The sequence below is a fragment of the Berghia stephanieae genome, chromosome 13, assembly GCF_034508935.2.
Source record: "Berghia stephanieae isolate SIO BIC M18660-M18661 chromosome 13, UCSD_Bste_1.3, whole genome shotgun sequence".
NCBI classification, from domain to species: Eukaryota; Metazoa; Mollusca; class Gastropoda; order Nudibranchia; family Aeolidiidae; genus Berghia; species Berghia stephanieae.
This window is the reverse complement of record NC_088372.1, coordinates 13,548,611-13,566,118: the sequence shown is the minus strand read 5'-3', so window position 1 is coordinate 13,566,118 and position 17,508 is coordinate 13,548,611. Positions and strand designations below refer to the sequence as shown.

The 17,508-nt window shown below is 36.6% G+C and overlaps 1 protein-coding gene across 1 annotated transcript in view; it reads left to right on the top strand.

Moving 5' to 3' along the window:
- Nucleotides 1-1,020: 1,020 nt before the first annotated feature.
- The window catches only part of LOC144959208 (C-type mannose receptor 2-like), a 38,609-nt gene continuing 22,121 nt past the window's right edge, over nt 1,021-17,508 (top strand). Inside the window, exons 1-2 of the mRNA XM_078891748.1 lie at nt 1,021-1,048; nt 11,133-11,291. Coding sequence (XP_078747874.1) covers nt 1,021-1,048; nt 11,133-11,291 — 187 coding nt within the window. The remainder of the gene's footprint in view (nt 1,049-11,132; nt 11,292-17,508) is intronic.

The window sequence follows — 17,508 nt, the reverse complement described above, 5'->3', positions numbered from 1 at the left end:
TAGGTAAAATCGAGAAAAGAACAGTTTCAATGAGGGACGAATCAGCACAATTACAGACAATAATGACAACCAGTCTTCTTCAAGTTTCCCCTGACTTACAGTCTCATGTACCAGAAAAGAAGATAAGATTAGAAAAGAACGACAGAAAATGACCAACTAAATTATCAGGAAACAATACAGGACAGTTTACAACGTATTAGACAGGTAGAGACACCTAAACAATTTGAAGTTATAATGAGACTTTTGACTGAAATAAAAGTGACATAATAGAGCAGGAATTTGGATTCAAAACCTCCCTCTCCTGAGAATCGTGTTTTCCCCCATTTTAGTCCTCTCTCTCTCTCTCTCTCCTCTCTCTCTCTCTCTCTCTCTCTCTCTCTCTCTCTCTCTCTCTCTCTCTCTCTCTCTCTCCCCTCCCTTTCTCTACGTCTTGAAAAAACGATGCTAATACAACTCAGATACATACATACACTCAGGCCGACAGACAGTTGTGCAGTATACACATACACACATAAGTCAGATATATATAATTTACGCTTTGTACAAATGTACGATTGTGGTTTATGTTTAAAACTACCACGGAGTTTGGAATTATCTATGTTTTCTGTTTTTTAAACTATGAGAAAAGATTGTCTTCATTGTGTACTTCGGTGACTTTTACGAAACAATTACTGTATCCCAAATATAAACGGCTATTACTATGGAATGATTGACAAGCCCATTTAGAGACGACGTAAGTAAATTCTCTTAATGTTTGTCTTTAAATTGAACCAGGTTTTATTGCATTAGATTGTATCGTGTTTTTGCATTTTGGGGGTAAAGTTAAAAATAAGTTAATTATTTCTCAAAATATTAGTAATTTATAATTAACAATAACTTCCTTTCAACTAACACTATGAAAATCAAATTTATATCATTATACCAATTATTTTCTAACTATTTTCTTTCTGTAAATTTCTTTGCGTTCATGACCATATTAAACTTGGGATAGCGGGTTTACAAAGTAAACAAACACGCGTAATGACTGTGAGTAACAATCATTCAACAGGTAATTGTTACCGTGACCCCGAGGTCACGCCCCCACAAAGGCGAAGGGGGCTGACTGGGTGGTAAGGCATGCGGTCAGGTTGAGTTCACTGAACAACTAAAGGCACGGCTTTTCGTTTCCGTGACCTGGAAAAGAGAACAACGCCACGACTTATTATCTTCCAATTCCATTTTATATAGTATCTATTCTTCTAAAAATAGAAGTGATAACCAGGGAGTTTGTCAGGGCATCGCCTATAAATGTCTGTGATAGCTTCCTTCCTTATTTGATGGCCAGTGAGGTGGAGGATGTGAACGACATGTAGTCTTGTTTTGATGTGCAGTGTCCAGTGCCTGACCTGTATCAAGGGTATAAATATTGACATGAATTGTCGTGAAAGGAACATTCTATACCACTATCCATTTCAACAACAATAATAACAACTACTACCACTACTACTACTACTACTACTACTACTACTACTACTACTACTACTACTACTACTACTACTACTACACTACTACTACTACTACTACTACTACTACTACTACTACTACTACTACTATACTACTATACTACTATACTACACTACTACTACTACTACTACTACTACTACTACTACTACTACTACTACTACTACTACTACTACTACTAATACTACTACTACTACTACTATTACTACTACTACCACTACTACTACTAAAATTACTACTACTACTACTACTATTACTACTACTACTACTACTACTACTACTACTACTGCTGCTGCTGCTGCTGATGCTGCTGCTATTACTACTACTACTACTACTACTACTACTACTACTACTACTGCTACTACTATTATTAATACTACTACTACTACTACTACTACTACTACTACTACTACTACTACAGCTACTGCTACTACTATTACAGCTACTGCTACTACTACTACTACTACTACTACTACTACTACTACTACTACTACTACTACTACTACGACTACTACTACTACCACTACTACCACTACCACTACTATTACAAAATAACTACGTTCATGGTTACACATAGTTTTGTGTGTTGGTTCGTTATACTTCCGGGTGGCAATGATGTGATCTTCTTAGCCAAGCGCATACTATCCCCATTGGTTGACCAACCCCAACACACAGAACCAACAAATATAAAAACAGTTTCTTCCGAAGAACCATCAAGGAATGGAACACTCTCCCACCAACTATTAAACATTTATCTTTCAACTCAATAACACTAATGGAGAAACTACATAATTGTATAAAATCTACAGTTATGGGCAATCCGCAATTTGCAGATAAAGACGTTGGACTTGAACTTTTGAATACAACTCACGTTCCCTTTCTTTTGGCGTTTATCGTCTTGTATTTTGACTTAAATGTGAGTGTCAGGTTATAGATAGAATGCGCTTGGCCAAGGAGTTCACAACATTGCCATCCGGAAGTATAACGGACCAACACACAAACTCTGTGTAACCATGTACTTTTATAGTCTTGTTAATACAATTTAGTGAGAACAACTCACAAACGCGGATGGCAAAAACAATAACAAAGGCCTGAGTGACGTCATCTGCATACTATCTATCGAATGGCTATGGGTGGCCGTGACCTTCGTAAAGTCATGGCCTGATACTAACCCAAAAAATCGTATTAAACGAAGATCACAGGGAATCAAACTTGATTCTGAGTTGTAATCAATAGCTCTAGCAATAGATAAAATGAAGTTGACGTCACTCAAGCCTTTGCTATTGTATTTTGCCATCCGCGTTTGTGAGTGATTCTCACTAAACTTTATTAACCAGACTATAAAAGTTCATGGTTACACATAGTTTTGTAAGTTGCCCCGTTTTACTTCCGGATGGTAATGTTATGCGCTTCTTTGCCAAGCGCATACTATCTATAGATAAAATGAAGTTGACGACACTCGGGTTTTGTTATTGATTTTTTTTTTGTGTGCGTGTGTGTGTTGTTTTTTTGTTGTTGTTGTTGTTTTGTTTTGTTTTTGATTTTTTCGCCATCTGCGTTTATGAGTAATTCTTAATAATCTGTATTAACCAGACTTCTGATAGAACGTCACTCTGGTCTTTAGAATTGCTTTTTGCCATCCGCGTTTATGAGTAATTCTCACTTAACTGTATTAACCAGACTATAGATAGTATGCAGATGACGTCACTCAGGCCTTTGTTATTGTTTTTGCCATCCGCATTTGTGAGTTGTTCTCACTAAACTGTATTAACCAGACTATAAAAGTTCATGGTTACACAGAGTTTGTGTGTTGGTCCGTTATACTTCCGGATGGCAATGTTGTGAACTCCTTGACCAAGCGCATTCTATCTATAAACGTTCAAGGTTACACATAGTTTTGTGTGTTGGTCCGTTATACTTCCAGATGGCAATGCCGTGAGCTTCTTCGCCAAGGGCATACAATACATAAACGTTTAAGGTTACACAAAGTTTTGTGTGTTGTGTTCCTTATATTTCCTGATGGCAATGTTGTGGGTTTCATAGCGAAGCGCATGCTATCAAGATAGAATCATTTGTTTCCTTGAGCACTTCTAAACAACAACTCACTTTTCATTTTTCTCGGCTGGTGATTGACGTCTTCTTTTGTGGGGTAATTTTTGATCAGTATCAGGTGTATAGATAGTATGCGCTTGGCGAAGAAGTTCATAACATTGCCATCCGGAAGTATAACGGACCAATACACAAAACTGTGTGTATCCATGAACGTTTATAGTCAGGTTAATCCAGTTCAGTGAGCATTACTCATAAACGCGGATGGCAAAAAACAATAACAAAGACCTGAGTGACGTCATCTTCGAACTATCTATAGTTTACAAAGGCTACGACGGGTGGACACAGAGACAGAAAAGAAATTCTGAAGTAGATAATGGGCATGTCTATATTAACTTTCCATGTGCTCGAGGTCATTGCAACACGTGCTCAAAATGATCTGCATAGTGAAAAGTCTTCACAGATTTTGAACTATCCAGTATTACGATTGGTCATTGTATTCAGCTTGACACATGGGTATGTTTACAACTTTCATAAACAAAGCAGCGTGTTTATATTTGTTCAGAAATATCCAATCGTTGGACAGCAACAACTCACATGATTGATTACTCTGTTGGACGAAAACATAAAAATAGATCGCTCCCATTCAAATTGTACCAAGCAAATTGGTGAGTAAGAGTGAGATATGTAAACTCCCATCTAGGCTACCGTTTTGACCAAATTAGTTTTTTATATCGATTCTTCTTGATTGCTATTGTACCCTGCTAACATCTTTTGTAAAATAAAATTGAGCTTTTATATTGCGGCATATACACTAAACGTGCTCAAAAATCGACGTTTGAGAGGTGATATGATTGAGACCTATAAGTTCATACACTGCTTGTACGCGACTCAGGATAGGCTCCTCACAGTAGACACAAAATCAGTCACCAGGGGCCACTCATATAAACTTCTGAAACCCAGAGTTGAAACCACCTTCGACATAACTTTTTTACACAAAGAGTTATTGAACGTTGGAGCTCATTGCCAGCAAATGTCGTGGAAGCGCCGAGCGTCAATGCTTTCAAGAATAGATTAGATGCTGTGGTGTCAATTTATATGCATAGTGTAGAAGTGCCTCCCACTCAAAATAGCTGTGATCAAAAGATCAGTAGTAAAAGTGCAGAAAGTGCAGTGTAGGCTCGTCCCTGATCACAAGATCAGGTAGGGAAATGCATTAAATCTTTTGTGAACAAGACATTCAGTGACTGGAACGACTCTGTGACAGGCCAGCGGCCTAATCAAGCGACGTCGATACCATCTATTCTATTCTAAAACGGTTAACAAACAGCAACACGTAACACGTAGGACGAGACAACGTTCTTAACGGCCAGGTACTCATTTTTGTAGAAATATTCAGATTAGAACCCTAGAATGTATTTTGTATGAGGATTTTTAAATATATTTTAATCTATTGCTTCTGTCGATGATATTCGGATTGTTCTTTAAAACATTTTGTCTGTGAGTGATACTCAGATTATACCAGTGAAATATATCTTGTTTTGTTGACAATACTAAGATAGTGCCGTTAAAAATATTTATGTGTAGAAAATACTCGGATTGTGCTGTTAATATATTTATTCTGTTGTAGATAATACTCATGTTATGCCTTTAAAAAATAAGTTGAGCTTTTATATAGCAATATCCGCTAAACGTGCTCAAAGTGCTTTACAAAGGGTTCCTGACCAACACAAACACGAACCATAAAGAACGAGACATGACGCCTGTTAGGCGATAATACAATTTTTTTTCCGACAGAGACAACGCTGTTACCGGCCAGGTAATCATTTTACACCCGAGTACGGTGAGAGAATGTAAGTAAAGAGTATTTTCCAAGGACTCAACTATGGGCCTAGCGAGGCTCGAACCCAGGACCTTCCAATCCGAAAGCTAGTGTCACACCACAAGACCACATAGCCGCAAAATCATTTTTAACCTAACACCCGGATTGTGCTGTTAAAATATTTTTGTGTAGGTACTCGGATTGTGCTGTTAAACTATTTTTGTGTAGGTACTCGGATTGTGCTGTTAAAATATTTTTGTGTAATACTCGGATTGTGCTGTTAAAATATTTTTGTGTAGGTACTCGGATTGTGCTGTTAAAATATTTTTGTGTAATACTCGGATTGTGCTGTTAAAATATTTTTGTGTAGGTACTCGGATTGTGCTGTTAAAATATTTTTGTGTAGGTACTCGGATTGTGCTGTTAAAATATTTTTGTGTAGGTACTCGGATTGTGCTGATAAAAAAATATTTTGGTGAAGATAATACTGGGATTGTGCCATAGGAATTTTGTCAGTAGGATAATCATAATTATTTGATGATACTCGGTTTCTTGTCTTATCTTATTTCGTCTAATAAAGTATATCTTATCTTATCTGTTTAAAACTAGAGCATTTGTAAACGTAATCCACTATCTATATGTGCATAAAATACTTCACAAGAAGACCCTAGCCAAAGTCAACATTTACCATGTAGGACATGACATGATGCATGTTAGGTGATATTCCATTTTTTTTTCAGACAGAGATTACATTGTTTGCGGCCAGGTACTCGTTTTACACCTAATACGGTGAGAGAATGTGAGTTAACAGCCTTCTCTAAGGACTCAACGATGCGCCACTCGGAGCGGGACTCGAATCCAGGTCCTTCGGATCCGAAGGCGAATGTCATACCACTTGACCGCATAGCCGCACGGAAGACAAGAGAGGTTTGAGCGTGATCAGTGGCCGGATGGGTGACAATGAAACAAAAATAATGGTTGGATAAGGCTGTTCGTAATCAATTTTCGACTCGGGTGTGAATGAGTACCTGGTTGTTGACAGTGACAATAATAATGTAAGAGTTAGTATGCCATGGATCGGAAGGTCCTGGGTTCGAGAGCCGCTCTTAGCGGCGCATAGTTAAGTCCTTGTAAAAGGCTCTTTACTCACATTTTATCACCGTACTCAGGTGTAAAATTAGAATCTCGTCTCGAACAGCGTTGTATCTGCCTGGGAAAAAAACCCTGTAATATCGCTTAACAGGCGCCGTGTCTCGTCCCACATTTTAAGTGTTGCTGATGGATAGGGAACCCCTCCCCTGTAAAGCGCTTTGAGCATGTTTAGTAGATATTGCGCGAAATAAAAGCTCACGGTTTTTTTGTTTAGTGTTTTTTGTTTGTTTGTTTGTTTGTTTTTTATGTTTTAAAAATTAGATAATGACCACAGGCTGGTAAAAGCATTGTCTATGTCGAATTAAAAAAAAAAAATATGTTAGTGCCTTACAGGCTTCATGACTTGTCCTACAAATTAGGTTTTGCTGTTGGCTTCCGACATATTGTAAGGGGCAGCGTGGCTCAGTTGTACGTACGGTCTTTGCTTCCTACCCGAAAGGTACCGAGTTCAATCACCCGCCGCTGCGTTGTGTGGCCTTGAGCAAGTCACCTCGCCCTAGCTCACTTTGCGGCACTGCTCTGCGGCTGACGCCTGGTTTATTCCAGTCTTGCCTTGGAATAGACCCTAAAGACAATTTTCCCCTTGGGGATGAATAAAGGGAATTTTATTTTAATTTAATTTTTTTTTTATTTATAGTATAGTGCTTTGGGCAAATGCAATGAATACTACTTACTCTATAGATAGTATGCGCTTGACCAAGAAGCTCATAACATTGCCATCCGGAAGTATAACGGACCAACACACAAAACTGTGTGTATCCATGAACGTTTATAGTCAGGTTAATACAGCTCAGTGAGCATTAGTCATAAACGCGGATGGCAAAAAACAATAACAAAGACCTGAGTGACGTCATCTGCATACTATCTATATGAAAGTTTACGTTTTTGTTGTTTTATTTTTCTAATAAACGGCGGTCTATTGGGAGACGTATGTGTGCTATTTATGCGTTGAAATATGATTTCATATGCGGCTATGTAGTCTAGTGGTATGACACTCGCTTTCGGATCGGAAGGCCTCGCTCGGCGCATAGTTGAGTCCTTAGAAAAGGCTCTTTACTGACATTTTCCCACCGTACTCAGGTGTAAAATGAGTACCTGGCCGGTAATAGCGTTGTCTGTGTCGGCAAAAAAAATTATAATATCGCCTTACAAGCGTCATGTCTCGTTCTATATGTTACGTGTTGCTGTTGGTCGGGACCCCTTGTAAAGCGTTTTGAGCGCGTTTAGTGAATATTGCGCCATTTAAAAAGCTCAATTTTATTTTCAATATTACCCTCTAGGGGAAATATATCATTAAGGACATTGAATCGCACTGAACATGGAAGTTCATTAAAATGCGCTTAAAATATTTTTTTTTTTTTTTAAATATACATCTAGTTATTTACCTGGTCTTGTGTCACGTTTTTCCCAGAAAGATGAAATTATAACCGACATTTATGGACATTCACAACAACACTGGAATGGCTTGGAACATTCACGGATTATTATTCTTTGTTATCTTCGTGGCTTCTTGGAAACTCATTTATGTTGGTAAGTTAAAGTTCGAATCGTGCAGGATAAGAAGCAATGATAGGAAATATCGGGTATGAAGAAGTGCCAGATTATCAAAACAGAGAATAATAAAATCGCGCTGTCAGAGCCAAACCTGCCACGGCACCTTCCGCTTGGCTGAGAGAGAGAGAGAGAGAGAGAGAGAGAGAGAGAGAGAGAGAGAGAGAGAGAGAGATTAGCGAGCAGTCGCACTAGCCACTAAGGCACTCAGCCATTTTTGGAAAAGACTTTTAAAACATTAAAAAAAATATATGTGTAACTTTAATGTTTAGATAACATTTTTCAAAGTTATATAAACAACAATCATTATTAATCTGACAATCTTCGGTATATATCGCTGTTTCAAATTATTAAATATCTGACACACTAACACGTTTCAGATCACAATTGGATTCAGTAGTCTGATGTCACGCCTCCCGGCAACGGCGGCCATCTTGGTTCTAAACAAAGAAAATCATTACTTTATATTCTTCATGCTGGCTAGAACTTTTCATATGCCTCGTGATCAGAATGTGTAAAAGTCAAAACATGATAAAATTTATGATTTTTTTCTCCTCTGGATACGCTTTTATGCTCGCCAGAGAACTATTTCATACGGGCGTCCGCCATTGTTCCGATAGTTTAGAGCCAGTGTTACTAAGTTACCATGCGTCATTTGGAAGGAAGTGACGTTACGACTGTTGAAGCGTATTGGTAGATAGTATAAATTTCATTATCAGCTTTCGTTTGACACGTCCATTTTTATACATTCGAGAGTTTGAATTATTTAATATTCAAAATGCAAATTATTATATATATATCCAATGTCATGGTCATGGTACGTTACTCATTGAAATCAAATATTATGGGGTTGTTTTCTTTGGTCACGTTCACACGATGTGACAACTTTAAGATATTCATCTCTAGTTGTTCCAGAAACCTAAAAACGGCTTCAAAATATGAGTCGTAATGGGGTAGGGCTAATCCACATCGGAGACGTCCTCTGCCGTCTTCCGGATAAAGACGTCGGGCACGCACAAAATACTAAGAATAAAGAGAAGAGCCGCTAGACCTACCCATACCAAGCACCCGACGTCCTCTGCCGTTTTTTTTTCGAGCTTGGCATGGGTAGGTCTAGCGGCTCTTCTCTTTATTCTTAGTATTGTGTCCGCGTGCCCGACGTCTTTATCCGGAAGACTGCAGAGGACGGCAGTGCCGGGTCATCGGAGTCAATCTCCGGTGTGGGTTAGCCCTTATTGTGGTGTCAGGCTATAAGTTAACGATGGCTACTCTTCAAAGGCCTTGTGACGTTGTTGACGTTTTAGACGATGTGTTTATTAGTTTATTCTCCCATTATGTCAAGGCGCTTAGAGTCTGATGTCTGGGAGTTATAGCGCTATATAAGTTTTCAGCATTATTATTATTATTGTTATTATTATTATTATTATTATTATTATTATTATTATTATTAGTAGTAGTAGTAGTAGTAGTAGTAGTAGTAGTAGTAGTAGTAGTAGTAGTAGTAGTAGTATCATTATTATATTATTATTATATATTATTATTATTATTATTATTATTATTATTATTATTATTATTATTATTATTATTATTATTATTATTATTATTATTATTATTATTATTGTGATGCGGTGTTTTCAAGTGATACATAACAATGTGAAATTGAATGTAAGCTTCAATTTAATTAGAAAAACAGATAGAATGGACGTTTCGGGTTTCCCCTTTATCAACAAACAGGATGAATGAAACACTACATGTGTAGGAGATGATGTGGTAGTGGCGTTGTTAATATGAATAAACCAGTATATTCATCTTAACAACGCCTCTGCCACATCATCTCCTTCATCTCTGTAATGTTAGATTCATCCTGTTTGTTGATAAAGGGGAAACCCGAAACGTCTGTTCTATCCGTTTTCCTAATTAAATTGAAGCTTACATTCAATTTCACATTGTTATTTATTTCTTCGAGCTTCGAGTAGCAACATTTACATCGTCTAGTGATATGACACCCGGCTACGGACCAGTCATAAGAAAGTGGCGAAAAGTTGAGTCTTTCAAAATAGGGAATGAGATTAGCGGAAGAGTAGCGTCCCTTGATTGGACGTCACCTTACAGAGAGAACGTCAACATGGTTTTGCGCATGCGTCTCTGTCGTCCTCGCTTTCGGTGAAGTGTCTCATGCCGCTTTCACCGGAAGCAAGGACGATAGACGCATGCGCAAAACCATATTGACGTTCTTTCTCTAATAACTTCTCCGCCGGTGACGTCCAATCAAGGGACGCTACTCTTCCGCTAATCTCATTCCCTATATGCATATACATTTTCACCTTGGACTGGCAAGACGAAGTAAACTTTGATTAAATCAAGACTCAAACTCATGGGAGTGTGAGAGGAAAATGAAAATTTATATACACTTCTATGCGCATTTTAGCAGAAACATTGATACCTGGAAAGGTTTGGCATTTTTTTCTCAGACCATTTGGCATTTTTCTATGAATAGTATGACATTTTTTTGTTGCTAAAACAAATCTGGCAACCTTGACTCGCGTGTACTTTGATTTCAAATTATAAGAGACTAAAATTAAAAATCGCATCGATTGAACAACAACTGCAGACCGACTTTTTGAGATTTTTTTATACAGCGCAATGTCTACTAAACGTGCTCAAAGCGCTTTACAAGGGGTCCCTGGTCATCAGCAACATTTAACATGTAGGACGGTACATTATGCCTGTTAGACGATATTACAAATTTTTGGACAAAGACATCGCTGTTAGCGGTGTTAGTTTACACCTGAGTACTGTGAGAGAGTGTGAATAAAGAGTCTTTTCCAATGACTCAACTATGCGCCGAGCGAGACTCGAACCCAGGACCATCCGATCCGAAAGCGAGTGTCATACCACTAGACCACATAGCCGCACATTTTGTCATTTGTCCACTTTTGAAGCACTTTGTAAAATCTCGCGTCTCATTTGCAATTGCGGGGGAGGAGGGGGGAGGGTTATTTATCTATAATAATTTGACGATGCCAAAGGCGATATGATGTTTTATTTCCATCCTCAGACTGCCAGTCGTGTCCTCCTGATTATCATGCCATCAGTGATAAATGTTACAAAATCTCCAATGAAGTGCAAACATGGCACAATGCCAAGGTGCTATGTACCAACGCAGGATCTCACCTCGCTTCCATACGCGATGAGCAGACTTCAGCTGGTCTTAGAGGTATAGTGGTCGTCACTTATTTTTCTCATCTTCAGGTTCTTGTTCTTTTTCCTCCTCTGCTTCATTATTATTATTATTATTATTATTATTATTATATTATTATTATTATTATTATTATTATTATTATTATTATTATTATTATTATTATTATTATTATTATTATTATTATTATTATTATTATTATTATTATAGTCAGATTTTTTATTAATGGCGCGTGTTTTTCTGGTTTTTCTCAGCTTTCCCTCTATCAAAATTTGTAAAAATTTGTGTCAACCTCTGAATCAATATGTCTTAACTGAATCTATATTTTGGACCTACTTGAAAAAAAAAAAAAACAAACCTAGGATTGGTTTCAATACATCACAAAACAAAATGGCGGCGGAAAACCAAAACAATGGTCGCAATAGGAAAGTTTAAACCCCATAGATCCCATATGTCTCTGACAAAGACACTAGAAAAGAAACTCAGAGCATTTGAGATGTGGACCTATAGAAGAATTGCAAGGGTATCCTGGAAGGAAAAGAAAACAATTCATCAAGTACTCCAAACTTTAGGAATAACATCAACAACGATCATTTCAACTATAAGAAAGAGGATAACCCGATATTTCGGCCACATCAGAAGGCACGACTCACTACAGAAGACCATTGCAGAGGGAAAGATAGAAGGCAAGCGTGGTCGAGGACGAAGAAGGACAAGCTGGCTTGGAAATGTCGCAGCGTACGTAGGAAGCCCCATAAATCAATGTACGAAACTCGCAGATGAGAGAGAGAGAGAGAGAGAGAGAGAGAGAGAGAGAGAGAGAGAGAGAGAGAGAGAGCTGGCGAACCATGATCTCCAACGTCGTGTCCGACATGGAATATCGGTAAAAGGTAAAGACCCCATATTATTATTTCATTATTGGTTAAGGCCTTGTCAAGTCCGATTTCGGTACTGAGAGTAAGTGCGTGAAAATATTTATCTACTCTGTGTAAGCTTAATGCAATTGATTTATGTGAAGAGCACTGAGGGCTTGACATAAAGTGCTTTAGAAATGCTGTTGTTGTTGTTGTTATTATTATTATTATATTATTATTATTATTATTATTATATTATTATTATTATTATTATTATTATTATTATTATTATTATTATTATTATTATATATATATTATTATTATTATTATATATTATTATTATTATTATTATTATTATTATTATTATTATTATTATATTATTATTATTATTATTATTATTATTATTATTATTATTATTATTATTATTATTATTATTATTATTATTATTATTATTATTATTATTTATTATTATTATTATTGTTATTATTATTTTTATTATTTATTATTATTATTATTATTTGTTATTATTATTATTATTATTATTATTGTTATTATTATTACTATTATTATTATTATTATTATCTTTATTATTATTATCTTTATCATTATTATTTTCATTATTATTGTTATTATTATCATTATTACTAATATTATTATTATAAAAACAACTATACAAGCCAAAAATGTCCCAAAACCTAAACCGATGTGCGCTATTGTAAACATGTGAATTAATAGCGAACAAAGGTGCCATGTCAAAATACTGGTTCTAATCTCATTGAAAGTGTAAAACCTAGACCTCTGGAGGGCTGGACACACACACACATTGTGCAACTGATCTTGTGGTGTCACAGTTACTGCATCTTAATGTTTAGCCTAAATGAACGCTGGTCGTCAAAACGTATCATCCATCTTTCCTCTTTCAAACCCAGTAATCATAAGTCTTGACTTATAAAAAAAAATAGAAAAAATAATAAAATTCCCTTTATTTATCCCATAGGGGAAATTTGTCTCAAGAGTCTATTCCAAGGGAAGATTGGAATAACCCAGGCGTCAGCCGCAGTGCAGCGCCGCAAATTGAGCTAGGGCGAGGTGACTTCCTCAAGGCCGCACAGCGCAACGGCGTGCGATCGAACTCAGTACCCTTCGGGTACGAAGCAAAGACGGTACCGCTGATCCACGCTGCCCCTATGCCTACCACATGAAGTATGATAAAACGTCTGGCGTAATTGGTGACTGGTTGTTGCTTTACATCTAACACTTAACGTTTTTCACCAATAAATTATTTATGGTAAACTTCAATGAAACTCGATTCGCTTCGCCGCTGTTCCAGCTTGACTACACTCAAACAAGAGTTGAATAGAGTTAAGAAACTAGGTGAGCAGGCATTAGTGTAAGATAAAGATCTGAACAAGTTTGTATGAAAGGTACCAGACAAAGCCAGAAAGAAAAAGGCAAGAAACAAACAAAAAAAAAAACACCTTAAAAAGTTAATCTCCTTGGCGACGGGGTGGACTGATTTTTTGGTGATGGTTTTTTTTATCTTCTATGTTTCTTTCTTGCTTTGTTTTGCACCTTCTATTCACGCTTGATCAGATCTTTATCTTGAAAAGAGTTGCACATTTCAACACCTTCTTTTCACTTATACAGTTTATCTTTCGCGTTGTGTTAAACCAATTAAGTGTCGTACCCTGGGTGTGAATGTGGTTTTTACAGATTATATTAACTGAATTCAATTAGGGAAAGTTGAAAACGTAATTCAAGATATGAAGAAATACATCTGGTAAGCATAGATGATGAACATGAAACGATCCACTCAGGAGAAACAAAGCATGAAAGAGGAGTGGGTGTGATCGTGGCCTTCGTAAAGTTATGGCCTGACACTGACTAAAAATGAATATTGACTAAACGTCAAAATGCCAGTCTTTTTCCACAAAAGAAAACAAATCGTGAGTTGTATTCAATAGTTCAACCAATGAAATAACTTGTTACCATGAGCACTACTAACGTCAACTCACTAGGCGGTGCAAAAGCCAAATAATGACGTCAAAATGCCAGTCCTTTTGGATTCCAGTGTCAGGCTATAATATAACGATGGCTACGGTGTGATTCTGGACAAGCGCATAGCGAAATCCGTTCTTGGGTACTGGACAATACTAGTGAAACTGAAAGGGAAACCGTTCGATCTAAATCTAATACAAGTGTACTCTCCAACATCAGAAAGCGAAGAGATGAATATAACAGTTTAAAAACAAAAACAAAAACAAAACAAAGTACCAGACACGGAACGCTTCGAGCTCAAAGACCTTCTTCAGACAACAACAAAAAACAATAAAGACATAATTACATTACTAAATGCCAGAGAGACGACAGAGATATATCTCTGTCGTCTATCGGGAATTTGGTAATGTATTCATGTCTTAATTGTTTTGTTGTTTTGTTGTTTTTTTTTTTTTGTTGTTGTTGTTTTTTTTTTTTGTTGTTTTTTTTTTTGTTGTGGTTGACTGAAGAAGGGGGAAAAAGCATTGCCAAAACCATGCAATAAATATAATCATGGGAAACTTTAACACCAAAGTAACAGGTGGCGAGGAAACAGTGGAGAACATTGTTTATCGTCAACCGGGGTTACCGAGGCCACTAAGAAGAATAAAAAAAAGGTTGCTTTTTAGAAAGTTAAATTCATGAGTGCTTATTAGATCAATTGGGTTCTAATTATTTAAAAGATAAAAGCTACATGTAATTTATCTTTTAAAATAAGCAATCTGTTTTCAGTAAGTGGCCTAAGTTACCCCGGGTGGCCTAAGTAGCCCAGTTGACGGTATCTCATGGCTTAGGAATATGGAATGAGAGAGGAGAACTACTGATAGACTGGTGCAGACAAGAAGGCTACTTCATTACAAGCGCGTGGTTCAAACAACATGACAGAAGAAAATGGACATGGATAAATCCAGTAAGTTGCTACAAAAATCAAATTGAATACTTATTAATTCCACAAAAATTTAAGAACTGTTTTAAATTAAAAACCATTCCTGACGCAGATTGCAACAGGGTACATGGACCTATAAAATATGGGCCTCGATTCAAGCTGAAGATGATTAAGAGCAACGATGCGATTTGACGTGGAGAGGCACAATATAAAGAAAATCTTTAGGCAGACGATGACAGGTAAAGGGCACCCGGAAATTTGCCGATCGTGAACGGTAGTGATCCATCAATCATGAGAGATGAAGTAGAGACTGCTTGAAAAGAAATGAAGAAAAAGAAAAGCCGCTGGACAGGATAACATTTCAATTGAGTACGGCAGTACAGCAGTTGATTGGTTAAAACAATTGGAATTGAATTGAGTTAATAAAAGCTCTTTAACAATCGCGTACAAACCCAGCCTAACACACACACACACATACACGCACACACACACAGACACGTGCACACACATACATGCAAACCTTAATAATCTTCATTTGTTTTGTCAGCCATTGAAAATAATTAGATTTGCTATTGAAAACCAGCATTGTCTCACTGTGTTGTTTCGTTATACATTGTAAAAATACAATGAATAGTAATCGCATTTGTCTGAAACTAACAAGAGTAAAAGATGTTATGCATTGAACATCATAAAGAAACAAACAAAGAGAAGAATGGATATTCTTTTTTAAAATAATTAAAAAGGTCCCCATTGATTGGGTGAATAAAAGAAAATAATTTCTAAATTCCAAATTCTATAAGCACTCTGACAAAACTTTCTTTGTTTTAATTTCTTTTGTTTTCATCGTTTTGTTTGCTTTTTATCGTCTTTTAAAGGCATTATCCCTTTATCTGTTTTGATGGGGTTTTTTTTCAGTATCCCATATCATTACGTATTTTAAATTGCAAAGCTATTGAGAATCATTATATTGACATTATAATGTTTAGAAGTATCTAGGATAAAGCAAAAGACACTTTGTCATAATGTTTACCCAAAACAAATTCAGCTTTTATATAGTCATTGTCTTTTCTACATGCTCAAAGCGCCTCACAAGGAGCCCCAAACCGACAGCGAGACAAAACATTTAGAACAAGACACCTAAAAGTAAGGCGCTATTACTTTTGCCTGCCAGATAGAACCAATTTTATACTAGAGCAAAACTGGAGCATGTATATTGCGCAATATCGTATAAACGAGCTCAACCGTTTCACAAAGTGTCCAAAGCCAACAGAAACACATATCGTGTAGGACGAGACATTACCCTTTGGCAACAACGCATAGACCGAGAACAAGAGAACTTAATTTTTACACGGTTCAAAGTAAATACATTTATATATAAATATAAATAAAATAAATGATAATAGAAACCGGCCAGGATAAACTCCGGCTTCATGGCCTAATGGGACTACTACTACTACCACTACTACTACTACTACTACTACTACTACTACTACTACTACTACTACTACTACTACTACTACTACTTCTACTATTACTACTACTACTACTACTACTACTACTACTACTACTACTACTACTACTACTACTACTATGTGCGGCTATGTGGTCTAGTGGCATGACACTCGCTTTCGGATCGGAAGGTCCTGGGTTCGAGCCTCGCTCGACGCATAGTTGAGTCCTTGGTAAAGACTCTTTACTCACATTCTCTCACCGTACTCAGGTGTAAAATGAGTACCTGGCCGTTAACAGCGTTGTCTTTGTCCGAAAAATTGTAATATCGCCTAACAGGCGTCATGCCTCGTCCTACATATTAAATGTTGCTGTTGACCAGGGACCCCTTGTTAAGCGCTTTGAGCACGTTAAGTAGATATTGCGCTATATAAAAGCTCACTTTTATTTTATTTTTACAACTACTACTACCACTATTACTACTACAACTACGCTACTATTTCTACCAAAACCTGAATAGCTTATCGAACTGTTGAAATTAAGTATAGATACAATTTCATTATTCGTCACTTTGAGATGCTGTTCTTTCATGTAAGTCTCTCGGTTTTGTTTATATCTAATCTAATCTGCAAAAACCGATGAAATTAAAATCATGTTTACACTCCACTGAATTACGTAAGATTGATGGGGTTTTCGTTGGGTTTTTATAATTATTATTTTTTGTTTGTTTTTCGTTTTGTTTTTTGTTGTCGTTATTATTTTTTGTTTGTATTTTTGTTTGTTTTTGTTTTTGTTATTTTTTTGTTGTTTTTTTTAATTGTTTTTGTTTTGTTTTTTAGGAAGTTTTTTGTTGTTTTTGTTTTGTTGTGATTTTTGTTTTTTTGTTTGTTTGTTTTTGTTTTTTGGTTGAATTTACGAAATGGTTTTTCGCGTTGGCTCGAATCAGAAGGACGGCTATGCGGTCTTGTGGTATGACACTCGCTTTCGGATCGGAAGGTTCTTGGTTCGA